The 16,213-nt window shown below is 41.5% G+C and overlaps 1 protein-coding gene across 2 annotated transcripts in view; it reads left to right on the top strand.

The window, feature by feature from the left end:
- RBM6 (RNA binding motif protein 6) overlaps positions 1-16,213 on the top strand; it is a 68,563-nt gene that overhangs the window by 10,528 nt on the left and 41,822 nt on the right. For both annotated transcript variants that reach the window (XM_081106295.1, XM_081106296.1), the window contains exons 3-5: positions 2,427-3,705; positions 5,157-5,246; positions 6,524-6,593. In XM_081106295.1, coding sequence (XP_080962421.1) covers positions 2,427-3,705; positions 5,157-5,246; positions 6,524-6,593 — 1,439 coding nt within the window. The remainder of the gene's footprint in view (positions 1-2,426; positions 3,706-5,156; positions 5,247-6,523; positions 6,594-16,213) is intronic.

Raw genomic sequence — 16,213 nt, 5'->3', positions numbered from 1 at the left:
TGTTTTGTGTTTTAGCATTTTATTTATATTTATGGATGACTACTTTACAAGTAAGGCTGTTTCTTATAGAATTAACCCGGTCTGATGGTTTAGGTAAGCCGTAAGAAATGTTAGGTAACTTTAGCTCTATTGCCTAACTTTGTAAAATTTTCAGAACATTTTTTTCTTTGACCAACTTATCATTTATATTTCCTCACCTTAATTTTAGTTTAACTATAAGTCATTACATGCTTTTTAAAAAAAATGTATTTTTAAATTGATTTCAGAGAGGAAGGGAGAGAGAGAAACATCAATGATGAGACAGAATCATTGATCGGCTGCCTCCTACACGCCCCACACTGGGAATCGAGCCACAACCTGGGCATGTGCCCTGACGAGGAATTGAACCATGACCTCCTGGTTCATAGGCCAATGGTTAACCACTGAGCCACGCAGGCTGGGCTATTACATGCTTTTTAAAAGATCTTTGACTAGGAAATATAATTTATAAAGGGGGACTCATTTGGATTTTTTTAAAAGGTACTTGTAGGAAAATGATATTATATATCATTTTAATAACTTCTTAAATTTTTTTTTATTTGGCTAAAAATTATTTTCATAGCCACTGCTATTTTATATTAATAGATCTGTTTCTTGAATAGTCTACATATAATACAGTTCTAACAACCCTAATGCAGTACATTATTCTAGAACTATTGATCGTCTCAACTTAAGAGGGTAAGATAATCCTTAGGGCAGTATTTAAAGACAGCGTTGGATGTGTTCTGGTCAGAAAACGTAGTTTTAGATATCTTAGCGCTCGCCCTTAAATCCTCCTGCCAGCTAACCATTGGGATTTGAGTGGTTTTAAACATGGGAGACATTAGAGTTAGTGGTACTGTCCTAATTTTAGTGTTAAATTGTAATACTTATGAAGAACATTTGAATTTGCTTCTCTTATGTTGAACCACATAGACATAACTAATGTTAATGAGAACTCATGGAAGTCATCATGTTCTGAAGATTCATTAAATATGCATAACTCTGATGTTTAGGTTGCTGTTGTTAAATTCCTATTTAAGAGAGGGTTTGGCACTGTAACTGTTTCTCTTGAACTGAGTGACCCAGCATCAGTCCTGTGAATCTGTCTAGTGTAATGGTGCAGTCTGAGTTCAGAAGGGTCGTATAATAGAACCTGTATATTCTGGGACGAGGGGGCTACTGAGTTGGACTTGGCTCTCTTAATATTTTTGTTTTACTGCTAAATAGCAGATAACTCTTCAGATCATTTTTAACCCTTCAGATCATTTATGTTTTCCCTTTTCACATCCTCCTATTCCCCTCAAAGTCAAAATTCTGGGTGCCTAATTGTTTACTTAAACTCTCTAAACTTTCATCAAAGCCAAAACAATGTGAAACGACTTGGGAAAAAAATAAAATAAAAGTAAAGTGACCTGGAGGAGGTTAGGCAAAGGCGGAGTTGGGTAGCATAAAAGATTGGGCCAGTTATCATTTATCGCTTGAGTTCTGTAAACTAAGAATATGACTTTAATACTATACTATTTTAAAATATGCTTATTACCATGAAAAATTAGCATAAAGCATTAGAATCTGGAATAGCAGCTTTATTCGGGACGTGTGAATAATGCTTGAAGGCCTAACGCTGTCTCTAGGTCCCCTTCAGCGTTAAGCTCCTCGATGCTGTTGTTTGGCTTAGTCAACGTACACGTGCTCCTGGCAGGGCTCACACTGCCGGCTGTGATGCCCGGGGGAGCTGCAATAGCAGGGACCCCGTGCGGGTGCTTCTAGGGGGAGCCACTGGAGACCTGGGATTTAGAAGCAGCCGGGGCTGGCGCTCAGCTGGCGTCCAGCAGTGTGCTCCTACTGGTTATGTCCAGCCAGTGTTTCTTCATTTGGGGCCTGCATCCATTCTGATTGGGTGGTGTCCGTGCTGTAGCTGTAATCACATATTTTGGAATGTTCCTCCTGTACGCAGCAATGAGGAAGACACCTCCTGAAACTTACTGTAAGAAATTTACAGTGCATTGATTTTTCTGATGTATAGGAATCATCATGTTGATCTTGGAATTCTAAGTTCCCTGGCTATAGGAAATGGAAATTTCTGTAGCGTGTCACCATTGCTAGCTTATCTGGTGTTGCGGATTTTCCCTGTTGCAGGACTGGGTGAAAGCTTTTTCTGCAGCAGTCATGTTGAAAACCTTGTGTTGACTTTCCTCGTGTTCTGAAATGGGAGCGTAAAAGTTTACTCCACCACTTCGTCCTAAAATAGCAAACCCTTGCTGTTTCTGCAGATCTAGGACCTTGTTACAGAACTCTGCCAAAAAAAATATATTTACAGAAGAATGTGCTGTGATTAGAGAAGAATGTGCTGGTGTGTAGATTTGAAACTCTGGACAATATGAATAACGCTGTCTTTGTTTCTACAGTGGGAGCCAAGAAGAAAGGTTTGCTCCCGGGTGGAACAGGGATTATCCTCCTCCTCCCCTTAAGAGTCATGCTCAAGAGAGACACTCTGGCAACTTTCCTGGCAGAGATTCACTTCCCTTTGATTTCCAGGGGCATTCGGGGCCTCCCTTTGCAAATGTAGAGGAGCACCCTTTCAGCTATGGAGCTAGAGACGGACTACTTGGTGACTATCCAGGAGGGGAGGGATCTGGACATGACTTCAGGGGGGGAGATTTTTCATCTTCTGACTTCCAGAGCAGAGATTCATCACAGTTGGACTTCAGAGGTAGGGACATACATTCTGGGGATTTTCGGGATAGAGAAGGACCACCTCTGGACTACAGGGGTGGCAATGGGACTGCTGTGGATTACAGAAGCAGGGAAACATCTCACATGAACTACAGAGACAGGGATGCTCACACTGTCGACTTCAGAGGTAGGGACGCTCCTCCACCTGACTTCAGGGGCCGGGGTGCTTATGATTTAGATTTCCGAGGCCGGGATGGAGCTCATGCAGATTTTAGGGGAAGGGATTTGTCAGATTTGGATTTCAGGACCAGAGATCAGTCTCGTTCTGAGTTTAGGAACAGAGATGTATCTGATTTGGACTTCAGGGACAAAGACGGAACACAGGTGGACTTTAGAGGCCGAGGTTCAGGTACTAGTGATCTCGACTTTAGGGACAGGGAGACACCACACTCAGATTTCAGAGGTAGACACCGGTCCAGGACTGACCAGGACTTTAGGGGCAGGGATGTGGGAACGTGTATGGAATTTAAGGGTAGGGAGATGCCCTCTGTGGATCCAAATATTTTGGATTACATTCAACCCTCTACACAAGACAGAGAACATTCTGGTATGAATGTGAACAAGAGAGAAGAATCCACACATGACCATACAACAGAAAGGCCTGCTTTTGGCATTCAGAAGGGAGAATTTGAGCTTTCAGAAACGAGAGAAGGAGAAACACAAGGGGTAGCCTTTGAACATGAGTCTTCGTCAGACTTTCAGAACAGCCAAAGTCCGCTTCAAGACCAAGACAAGTCGCAGCCTTCTGGAGGTGAAAAACAGAGTTCTGATTCTGGTTTGTTTAAAGAAGAAGGTGGTCTGGACTTTCTTGGGCGGCAAGACACAGACTACAGGAGCATGGAGTACCGTGACGTGGACCACAGGCTGCCAGGGAGCCAGCTATTCGGCTACGGCCAGAGCAAGTCCTTTCCAGAGGGCAAAGCTCCTCGAGGTGCCCCACCGGAGCTTCAGGTATGTCAGCGGAGTGAATGGCTTTTTGCTTTTTCATAGGCTTTTCTGAGGGATGAAGTGTAAAGTTCAGGACCATTAGTCCTGGCTCTCTCCTTGTATAACCATTAAAAAGCGAAATGTGTCCTCAGGGATGGAACGTACATCTCCACAGAAAGGGCCCTCAGCTCAAATCATATTTTTGATGTGTGTTTATTCAACATTTTGCTTTATGGTGCTGATTTAAATGCCTTGGAATGATTTACTTTGAAAGTATCTGTTTTTGTGAGTTGATTCTCTCAACTTTTGCAGAATCAGGCCTTGTGGCTGTTTTGGGATCATTTTCTTATTTAAATTTATTTAGGAAGTACCTAGGAATCTTTCTCTAGTCACGAGGAGGTGATATGAATGTTTCAAGTATCTTCTTGCAGCTAAATCAGTTGATTAAATGTTGAATTTCACCCGGCTGGTGTGGCTCAGTTGGTTGAGTGTCGACCTATGAACCAAGAGGTTGCCGGTTCAATTCCTGGTCAGGGCACATGCCCAGGTTGCGGGCTCAATCCCTGATGGAGGACATGTAGGAGGCAGCCGGTCAGTGTTTATCTCTCTCTCTCTCAAAATAATTAAAAAACATTTTTAAAAATGTTGAATTTCTTTCTATATATAATATATAATCTAACATACATATAATCTAAGCAAGGAGAGTTATGTTTGCAGTTGGACAATTAAAATATTATCTTTTTAACTAGATTTTACCCATGTCTACTCAGGTTTCTGTTATTTTAGACAGTAATCCTAAGTCATGCTAACCCAATAATAGCTTTTGAGAATGTTAGAGGTGAGTGACCATATAATTTATTGTTCAGATTAGGACACTTTCAAGAGTAAAAGAGAATGCTATTGACAGTTACTCCAGGACAGTAGCCATAACTGGGCAGTGCGGGCCCTTAGGATTAGGAGACATTTTCTCAAAAGTTAAATTCTTGATAAAAATTTTGAAATAAAGAGCAATCAGTTGGAGCTGAGGCGTTTATGGATATGGGAAGTGCAGGTTTCTCTGAACTGAACTGAGTGGTATGTTCAGACGGCACTTTGTGACTTAGTTCTGGTATTTGTTTATAGATCTGGCTTAAATTTTTTCCTGTTTTCTCATTCAAGAAAAGAAAATGATAGTCTTGAGAATGTTTTATTTGGGTGTGTTTTTCCTGATTATAAAAGTCCTGTTCAGTGTTGTTTCGCTTAACATTCTGCTTTATGCTTTCAAGCCTCCTTCACTGAGCCTTGGTTTTAGGAGAGGTGTATTCTAATGATTTGAGATCAAATTTTGGCACACAGAAAAACAAAAAATTACCGTTTTTCACAGCTTCATATGATGCAAGCCAATTTGATTTTTGATTCTGAGTACCTGTATTTTACGTTCAGTTTCATTGTGTACTAACATTCATTTCTGAATAATCTTTTATTCTGGGTTCAAGGATCAAGATTATAGGACTGGCCCAAGTGAGGAGAAAGCAAGCAAGCTTATTCGATTAAATGGGGTGCCTGAAAATGCCACAAAAGAGGAGGTAAGTGTCTTTTTTTTTTTCATTGTTCTTTTTGCTTTTTATTTTTTTGGTCAGTTAAAAATTGTTTTTTAAACTTTATTTTGAAAAATTACAGATTCACAAGAAGGTGCAAAGCAGGGGTCCTCAAACTTTTTAAACGGGGGCCAGTTCACTGTCCCTCAGACCGTTGGAGGGCCGGACTACAGTTTAAAAAAAAAACTATGAACAAATTCCTGTGCACACTGCACGTATCTTATTTTGAAGTAAAAAAACAAAACGGGAACAAATACAATATCTGTATTTGCATGTGGCCCGCGGGCCGTGGTTTGAGGACCCCTGGTGCAAAGAAGTGTACAGGGAAAGCCCTGGGTGTTCTTCCCCCGGCTCCGGGACGTGTTCGCTTCTGGTATTAGCAGCAGAGCAGCTCAGCCAGGAGACTGGCTTTGGCACCATCACCGAGCTCACTCAGCTTTCACCAGCTGTGCGTGTGCTCAGTGAGGTGCGAGTTGTAGAAAAGATGAAGGCAGTGATCGCAGTCCTTAGGCCTGATCATCACTGTCAGAGCAAACCGGACTAGTGTTCATCCTGTGCCAGGCACGATGTGATGCTTACAGCATTAGTTCATTTAAATAGCACAGCACACTATGAGTAGGTGCTCTTACTCCACTCACTTTGGATATTAAGCGATTTTGCATGCTAGGCACTGAGCGCAATAGCAGTGAATATTATAAAGCCACTGCCTCTGAGGTTAATAAAAAAGCAAAAGGTAGGTGACCTCAGGCAGTGATCAGCGCTCTGAAGAAAGCTAAAGTAAGCTTTAGAGCGCCGTGGGTGAGGACTGTTTCCGATCGGGTAGTTAGAAGGCCATCCCTGAGGAAGTGACATTTGAGCCAGGACTGAATGCAGTGAGAGGACAAACCGTCCAGAAGATGGGGAGAGATCTGACCAGGCTGAGGAGTTAAGGCCATGGCCCTGGATTGAACGAGTCGGTGTATGTCGTCTGTTTAACAGAGGAAAACCGGCCATTGCAAGGCTCCTCAGCAGGTGAGCAGGAGAGACTCGGGCCGATTGCAGGGCTCGAGCGTGAGCTCAAGACAGTTCTGCTCTCTGCCTTCTTTATGTATTGGGGGACTTTTGAGGAATTAGATGAGGCTCATTCAATGGTCTTTGAATGCCAAAGTTCATTTATAAAGTAATCATAGTTTTAAATTATGTCGAGTAAAAACCAGGATGGAAAATATAATATTCAGTATTTGATTATGATTTGTATCATCATTGTAAGTACCATATTCTTGCAGATTCTTAACGCCTTTCGGACTCCTGATGACATGCCTATAAAGGACGTGCAGCTGAAGGGGTATAACACAGGTGAGCTTCTTCTTGTGCATGTGGCCTTGGGTCAGGAAGGGACTTTGTCAGATCTCTGCAACGTGTGCCATTCAAAAAACGTTTAAGAAACCACCGTTAAGATTCCCGGAAGCCTCTGTTGGTGCCTCCAAACAACAGCCAGCTTTAGTCTCCGCTGGGATTCTTTGTGGATGCTTTGTCCACCGGGTGAGGATGCGCGCCCCAGTTCTTCTGAGTGCCTGGGAGATAGAAAGGGAGCGCTGCAGGGCTTCTTCCTGAATACATTTCATGGAATTAGCTCATGAAGCTGGCTGTTTATGTTCTTCATGGTGGGGGGGTGTTTACAATGGAGCCTAGTAGGATTTAATAAACTTACTGTATGTAAAAGTTTATGTCTTATTGCTTCAGCATGAAATTACAACTTTCCAGAGAAATTGTACAAATTAGTGGTTTCTTTCCAGTCTTGCTTGGAGAACAGAGTCCTGCAATAACTAGTTTGTTGAAATCCATAAATAGATCCAGAAGAACTGTCTCTTTGACCTCTGTTCTGTGGTCGTAACTGCAGGTTAAACTTTTCAGAATATCCTCCTAATATTTGAGAGTACCAAGTTTCATCAGTTCCTTCAAATCTTTTTTTTTATTTAATTTTATTATTTGAAGTATTACAAATAGTAGTACATATGTCTCCCTTCCTCCCCCCTCCCCCCCATTGACCTCCCCGCGCCTCCCCTACCCCCCCAGGACATGCTTACTAGTACGGAAATGTAGTCAAAAGGGAAGTGCCAAACACTTAAAGTATTGACCAATATTTTTAGGACTACATAATATGAAATGGCTTAAAAATAAGGTAATATTTAAGTGATCTAACTTGCAGAATTTTACATGGAAGAAAGTAGAGCATTAATCTTTTCACAGAATTTAGATTTCAGTAATCCAAGTTAAGGAACTCTTCAACCAAGAGCATGCCATATTTTTGAGGATATAGTTTACTTTTAAACAGTTTACCATGGAATAAAATTTTTGCTTTAACTAGATAGCTGCTTCTTCAGATTGGTTCTGCAGAGGGAAACTATCCACAAAAATAAATTTTTCTGTTTGAAATAGTCTGGTGCTGAAGTAAATTTACATTAAATCTAGAAATATCTTTTCTGTAATTTGAGAACACACTCAGAAACATTATTTCTCAGAAAGCTAATCATTTCTTTGTTTTAAAAGCAACTCTGAATTTGTGGAAACATGACTAAGCGTTCCTCTGTTCTTGCATACTTCACCTACCGTTTTTGTTTGTTTTGCACGTGTCTTACACACACTTTCGTGGTTTACTGTTATCTTTGGGGATTAGAGTGTATAGGCTGCAGTCGCTTTTTAACTGCAATAGGGCAATAACCTCAGCTTTCATCTTGGTTTATGCATTGCTTCCATTAGGCACTGGCCTATTTAGGAAAGTAGAGATATCATTTTTTAAATTTTTTTATTGTTTGAAGTTTTACATATGTCTCCTTTTGCCCCCACTGATTCCCCTGCCGACCCCCCTCCCCCCCGCCACTCCCACCCTCAAGGGCAAGCCCCCACTGCCCCAGTGTCTGTGTCCATTGGTTATGCTAATACGCACGCATACAAGTCCTTTAGTGGATCTCCCCCACCCCCGCCATTTGTCTCTGGATCTATTTTTGTTCATCAGTTTATGTTGATCATTTTATTCCACGTATGAGTGAGATCCTGTGGTACTTATCTTTCTCCGACAGGCTTATTTCGCTTAGCATAATGCTCGCCAGTTTCATCCGTGCTGTTGCAGGAAAGTAGAGATATCTTGATGTTAAAATAACAGCAATTTAAACTCTTCATTTCTTTAGTACTTACTGGTTTTCTGTCTATGTTGTCAGATTTATTAGCAGAGTAAGACACACTATACAGAAGTTCCTAAATGTGCTGGCTGTGGTAGCCATTGGAATCATAACGGGCTGACCAAAGGCATTGACACGCATGTGAAATCATTCAGGACGTTGGTTTAGAAAAATACACCTTTCAGGAGCTGCAGTCCTTTCTTGGCATTTTCTTACATGAAGTGACAATAGTAGGTAGATAGATTTCTTTTTATAATGAAAGGATTAGATAACCAGTCCCATACTGTCCGTATTACATCTCTGTGTGGCAAGTAGGGTGAACTTTTGAAAACACCGGTTAGATCATGTTACACCCTTGTCTCCCACCTCACTTGGAAGAAATTCCCAACTCTGCCCTGCATGAGCTGGCCTTTGGCTGTTTGGCCTCATCCTGTACTGCTCTCCACCTTTCTTCTTATGCTCTAGCCAGCCCGACCTTTTCTCTAGTCCTTGACCAATACAGGCTTCTTTCTCTGTTGGGGCTCTTGTACTGCTCTTCCCTCTGATCCTCACTTGTCTTCTGGGGTTTAGCTCTTGGCTTCAGTTTCACTTCGCAGAGGCCTTGCCTCACCATACCAATCTAAAATCCCCCCTTCGTCATTTTTCGTTATATCCTAGTTTATTGTCATAGGATCCATCACTGATGTTTTTCTCAGGGGTTTTGTGTGTCTTATTTCTCCCACTGGACAGTTCGCTCCGGAACAGCAGGAGCCTGTGTGTCTTGGTCCGTCCTAATCCTAAGTGCTTACACCCTGCCTGGCACTGAGGGGTCCCAGTGCGCACGGGAAGAATGTGCTTGGGACAGTCAGGGTTAGAGAACTTTAACCTTTACTTCTAAAAAGATTGTGTGTGAATTTCAGTAGAAAAGGTCATTTTATAAATGGCAGTCACTTTTCTAAAGCTGCCTGCTAACCTGCAAAGACCATCAGGATTGCTATTGCTCACAAGAGGGGTGAATGGGGTGGGGCTCACCCTTTAGTTGATGTAATGAGGAGCCAGTCTATAGTAGATTCAACACAGACTCCAGTGAGAGCCTTGAAATCTCTCTCGTTCAGAGCTGTGTAAGGACAGGGCCACGACTTTGATCCCAAATCTGCGGGTTCGGATGAGTGCATAAATGTTTCTGAATATGGAAAGGTAATGCGATGTATAGATCATATATGAATTAATACCCTAGTGCAGCAGTTCTCAACCTGTGGGTCGCGACCCCTTTGGCGGTCAAACGACCCTTTCACAGGGGTCGCCTAAGACCATCCTGCATATCAGGTATTTACATTACGTTTCATAACAGTAGCAACATTACAGTTATGAAGTAGCAACAAAAATAATTTTATGGTTGGGTCACAACATGAGGAACTGTATTTAAAGGGCCAGAAGGTTGAGAACCACTGCCCTAGTGGGATGTATATTAGACATAATATTTCTAGAGCAAAATGTATGACTACTCTCACTAAGAGGACTTAGAAAAGACTAGGAGGAGACAGTATAGTGGAGATCTGGATTTGTCTCCAGATGACTTGACTGAAAATATACCAAAAACTTGATATTTAAGAAATTTTTGGATTTTGGAGTTGCATATAAGGGATTGTGCACCTATATATGCTGCGTATATTTGAGTTTTTCTTTTGCCATTTTCAAATATATTATAACCCCCTTCATTGTAAAGTACCTGGAGTTACATGATTATATTCCTGGGGAAGTATCAGAGTGAAATGTCTTTTGGTGACTGGACAAACTCTTGTGCATGCATACAATGCCACACTCCTCCACAGCAATTGAAGAAACTGCTCACGCACGTGACAACAGGGATAAGTCTCATGGCATCACGCTGAGTGGAGGAAACGACTCAGAGGCTGTGCACACTGACATGAAGGGAAACGAAGCCCTGACGATGCTGCGGTTCGTGCGCATGTCCACTGTTAGACAGTCCCTTGGGGCAGAAGCTGGGGAGGGGGCTGGTGAGTAGTACTTCACAGCTCTGCTGAGGTCAAGTGACTAGATAATGCCACTTAAAAAAGCACACAAAAGAATCAGCCCTGGCTGGTGTGGCTCCGTTGGTTGGAGTGTCATCCTGTGCACTGAAGGGTTGCAGGTTTGATCCCTGTTCAGGGCACATGCCAAGGTTGTGGGTTTTATCTCCAGTCAGGGTGCATACGGGAGGCAACTAATTGTTGTTTCTCTGTCTCTCCCTCTCCCTTTCTCTCTCTAAAACTCAGTTTTTAAAAAATGAATCGAATGTTCCTGAACGATGGTGACAGGGTAGACAAATCATTGCATGGTATAAGCTTCATTAGGTTTCTCCTCGTAACCTATCAGCTGGATTTGTGCCACAAACTAAATGATTTCCTGCCTTTGCTTGCCTCCAAATCAAAGAACACATTAGTCATGCTGTCTTCTATCACACTCCATGCTATAAAAATTCCTGGCAGCAATGTAGATTATGTATGAATTGGTGGTTAAATAATATTTGTCTAAATATTGAGATGTGTATGTGCAAACTCTGGAAATAAAACATTGGATGAGTAGAACCTACGAAGAAAATTTCCCCAAAATGGTACTTTCACACTCAAGTTTAGTTTTGAAAACTGTTTAGTAGTGTTATGTTGAGGGAGTAGAGTTATCTGTTTTGTTGTTCATATCATTATAAGTCAGGGGTGGGCAACCTTTTTGTGAGTGCGTGCCAAAACCAGCAAAATCTCTGATTCAGAATTCTTCTGCGTGCCAACCCTAATTTTTTGAGAACGTGTTACGCCTACTTGATATCTCTTAAGGTGTACGTATGTGAAGAACCTTGAAGAAATAATAAAATTCATTCAAGCGACAAAAACACAGTATATGATGATGAAAAATGCATTTATGTTTTAATGTATACATGTACACTGATAGTCCGACAGAAAACTTTATGACTCTGTTTGATATTATCAGTGGGACTTTTGCTGCTGCATCACTGATGACAGATTTTACATCACGTTTATATTTCGTGACCTTCAGAGATATGCACGAGCTACCACTTTCATCCGTCAGGCTACTCCTATTATGAGACTTAACAAAATTCATCACTGAGAACAAAGATTCACAAGCGTATGTGGATGAAACCAAAACACTGGTCGGCTCTAGGAAGGCAGGGAGAGTTAAGGCAGAGGCACAGAAATTGCTCTTCCCCTCTCTCGTCAATCCATGTCTATGGTCTTTAAGATAACTTGTTATGTAAAATTATTTATCTAAGATGCACCTACACTGAATTTAACTGAAAAATAAAAAAGTCGATATTAAGAAAAAAATTGTAAATGGAAGATAAGAGAGGGTTTCGCATGCCAGCAAAAGTTACTGGCGTGCTATGTTTGGCACGCATGCCAGGGGTTGCCCACCCCTGTTATAAGTAATATAAATTCTATATTTGTTAGAAAATGAAAAAATTTTCATTTTAGCTTTTGGACTAATACCAAACCCTAGACAGTGCTCACTTTTCATACAATGAATATCTTGGCAAATGTACAAGCATATCTGATGAAATGGACTTTTTTTGGGGAAACCTTAATCGAAAATAGTCCTGTATTTTATTTTATTATTGCTTTTTTTATTTTAAAAAAATTCCATTTAATAGTCCTGTATTTTACTACACTTGATCTTAGCCAAAAGGCCGAGAAGCGATTATAGTAGTCCTGTATTTTAAAATGGCTGCTTGGAGGACAAGTGCTGTCAGTTAAGTTCCTGATCATGGTAGTGCTTGCCGATGAACTTGGCAGAAAGTGGGCGGGGGGCAAACTTCAGGTACATTGAGAGGCAGAGGTTTGAACAGGTTCAGGAATGACATCAGTGGAAAGCAGTGTTTGTCTCCCATGTCATAGGCACAGAGATGATGAGAGATTTTTTTTTGTTCCTGACACCAACTAATCCTGGCCCCAAGTGGTCCTCCTGTGATTCAGTTCAGTTCTGACCCTACCCAGAGGTAGCATTGGACCCCATAAGTTTAAGGGCTCAGTCCTGTAAGGCTGCCCTTACTTCAGGTGCCAGTCACACATGTACCGAGATCACTCACACTTCTGCTGAAGGGTCTCATATCCCCCCTTCAGGTTTGAGAATGTGCTAGAATGGCTCACAAGATTGAGGAAAAGAGTTTATTGTAAAGGACCAAGTGAAGAGATATGGAGGTTCATAGGTCTGCAAGTATCCTTGAATATGGATTTGTAAACCAACCTGGAAGCTTTCCAAACGCCATCATTTATGGAGGTTCCATATGTAAACATTATTGATTAAGTCATTGGTCATTGATCATTGACTCAATCTGTAGCCCTTTTTCTCCCTGGAGTTGGGGAATGAGGTTGAAAGTTCCAAGCTTCTGATCAGGGCTTGGTCTCTCTGATGACCAGTCTCCATCCTGGAACTATCTATCAAGAGTCGCCTCATTAGAACAAAAGACAGTCATATACCCTTATCGCTCAGGAAATTCCAAGAGTTTTAGGAATTCTGCGGCAAGAAACTGGAACAAAGACCAAATATGTATTTTTAAAAATATTTTTTTATTGATTTTAGAGAGAGTGAGAGAGAAACATCAATGATGAGAGGGAATCATTGATCGGCTGCCTCCTGCACACCCCCTACTGGGGACTGAGCCCGCAACCCGAGCTTGTGCCCTTGATCGGAATTGAACCTGGGACCTTTGAGTCCGCAGGCTGGCGCTCTATCCACTGAGCCAAACCAGCCAGGGCCCAAATATTTTTTGATGATACCACAGATGGGGATCCCCAAACTGGATCTGGTTGGTTCTAGTACCTTTAGTTGAGCACCAGTTCTCTGTTATAGAGCATGAATGACCTAGGCTCATGTTCTGGCCAAAGTGTCACAAAATGCCTGTTGTCTGACCCTTCTCTGGATGCTAGTTCACTTCTGGAATAGATGAGCGGCTGGGCCAGTGTGATCTGCTCATATCCGGAGCATCTTTTAGTTTGGCCCAGAAAACCATCATGGAGGAAGTGACCCTGTGATTAATTTTGGACTTTGAAAACTCCTTGAAAATACAAACAAGAACAAAATTCTTAAAAATAGCCAGTTGGTACAGATGGGAAACTAAATAAAATAGAACCATAATGCAGTTTTCAAAAATTTACCAAGTGATCATAATGCACATCTTCCTTGTTTCGTGTGTTTTATTATAAACCAGCAACTCACATGCATGGTTGAGGGGGAGAGATCTGAAAGTGCTTGTAAGTGTCAGAGAGATGGATTTCATATGGGCCAACTCCAACTTTCCCAGAGGGTAGTTTGACCTGTAGATCCGGCATTTCCCTCGTTTTCCTGGTGAATGCAGCGGGGGACGTTGCGGTGAGGTTCTCGGCAGCAGAGCAGTGGTCGGCCGTGTGCGCAGGGCTCCTCAGTCCTTTCATTCTTGATAGAAATCAGATGCCTGGATCGATTCTGTTTTGGTTCTTGCTAAAATCTCTACCTTGGTAATATTTTACTTTTCTTCTCAAAGCCTATATTCCCCAATGAAATGGAATTAGGGAAACAGGATCTCTAGAACCAAGCCCTCTTGAATCTCTATTAGGATTTCTCATGGTGCTTTTTATATTCATAATGCTTCTTCCCACAGAAATAACACTCCTTGTTTAGAGGGAAAAAACTGCATTCATTTCCCTCAAAGATCCCCAATAAAATAATTTCTTTTCTCTCTGCCTATGTCCTTTAATATCCTGATTCCTTTTACATTTGGTATTTGCTATATATATTCTGGGCTTTTTCAGTCAGTCAGTACTCTCCAAATGTGAAATTCAACCACACTTCTCTATGTTAGTTGGGTTTTCTAGGTCAGTTTGAATATAGGGCTGCTCATCTCATTTGCCTAAATAAACATTGCTGTATAATTGCTTGGTGTGGACTAGCAGACTTGAATGAGGGAGCCATGTCTGTCAGCATCACCAGGTCAGCTTTTGGGGGGGGGCAGAGACTAAAGAATTGATTCTGGAGTTGATATTATTTATCAGGGCTTTGTTTTCTGTACCTTGTTCCCCATAAGCACCTGGTTAGATTTTCTCACAGATACTTTTTTGGGGAACAGGCAACCACATGGTTAATGAAGAGACAAGAGTCCAAATATTAATTTTATCCTTATAGATGTTCTCCCTTTGCCTTGTTCTCATTCTCAGCTGCCAAAAAAAAGTATAAGAGCATTCATTCGCATTTCTATGAGAAATGGATAGTTTCAGGTTAGAAAATGGAGTAAGATGTGCTTTTGAATAGTCACGGAAATAAGCACTAAGACCCATCAGCCCACCAGACTTCTTCCCAGCGCGAGATGGAGGAAGGAAAAGGAAATAAAAGAGACCTTTTGTTCCTCTCGGTAAGAACACATCTGTCTGTGTGATAATGAACACGGAGTTTGCCATCTTTTTTTATTTTTATTTTTTATTTTTGAGTTATCATCTTGATGGTTCCACATGGTTCTGACTGCAGGGTTGGTTGGTCGTTTTCAGAATGTTTAGGTCTCTGGGTGGAATGAATACCTTCTGTGTCTACTAAAACTTTTCCTGTGGATTATGAAAGCTTAATTTTAACAGTGTAACAATCCAACCACTGTTTTTTTAATCCTCACCTGAGGATATTTTTCCTTTGATTTTTAGAGAAAGTGGAAGGGAGGGGGAGAAAGAAACATCGATGTGAGAGAGACACATTGATTGGTTGCCTTCCACGTGTGTCCCAACCAGGGCTGCGGATAGGGCCTGTAACCAAGGTATGTGCCCTTGACCAGAATCGAACCCAGGACCCTTCAGTTCACGGGCTGATGCTCTATCCACTGAGCCAAACTGGCTAGGGCTGTAATTTTTATAACCATCATTTATAATAAGACTTTGGGTTTTTGTCTTGTCAGAACTTTGACAGCCAGTATAAGTCAGTCTGTGAATGATTGCTTTCTAATTTGCATAGTCAGGCCCACTCCCAATGGTTCTGCCGTTGACATTGTGCAGTAAGAATAATTTGTTGTGCTGCAAATTTCAGTATTTCTTAACTATAGGCGTGGTCTTGTCTGTGCTCAAGATGTGGGACCCTTTCTGTAAATGGGCTGCGGGGAATTTGGAATTCAAATTACTTACATCAGTGTTAAAGGGTGAGGCCATACGGTGTAGCGGCTCATAGCATCAGGGTGAGTCTGACTGCCTGGGTTTGCAGTCTCGGTGAGTTTAAGCAAACCGTTCTTCCTTTGCTGCTTCGCATGGGTAAGTGAGGTCAGTCATACTTGCCTCATAGGGTCCTCTTGTGAGGATTCAATTCATGTATGTGAAGTAAATATAACTTAGTATCACCATTAATTTGTTAATTACTGAAAATTCTTATGGTATAACCATGAGTCTTGGACACACAAAATGCCTGGGATCGCCCTAGCCAGCTTGGCTTAGTGGGTAGAGCATAAGTTTTAGGCATTATAATTAAACTTTAAACTTCTGTTCTTGTTTGATAGCTAAAGTTGTGGGCAGGAGAAATTGAGCAGAGCATTGAGCTTGTGAATTTAATATTAAATCTAAAGTACATTGTCAGCATACAGTATTGCAGGATTGATGTATAAAGGTGTTATTAGATGCTCTTAATGTCTCCTGTGGACTGTATCTTTTCCTTCCCAGTGACTTTAGTATCAAAGTCTGTTTGTCCTTTAGTGAAGTATGGATGTTATCAGGAGTGTTCTCTCTCTCTCTCTCTCTCTCTCTTTCTCTCTCTCTCTCTTTCTCTCTCTCTCTCTTTCTCTCTCTCTCTCTCCAGATGCTGTAT

The sequence above is a fragment of the Myotis nattereri genome, assembly GCF_964212035.1.
Source record: "Myotis nattereri genome assembly, chromosome: 14".
Taxonomy (NCBI): Eukaryota; Metazoa; Chordata; class Mammalia; order Chiroptera; family Vespertilionidae; genus Myotis; species Myotis nattereri.
This window is presented reverse-complemented; position numbering and strand designations above follow the sequence as displayed.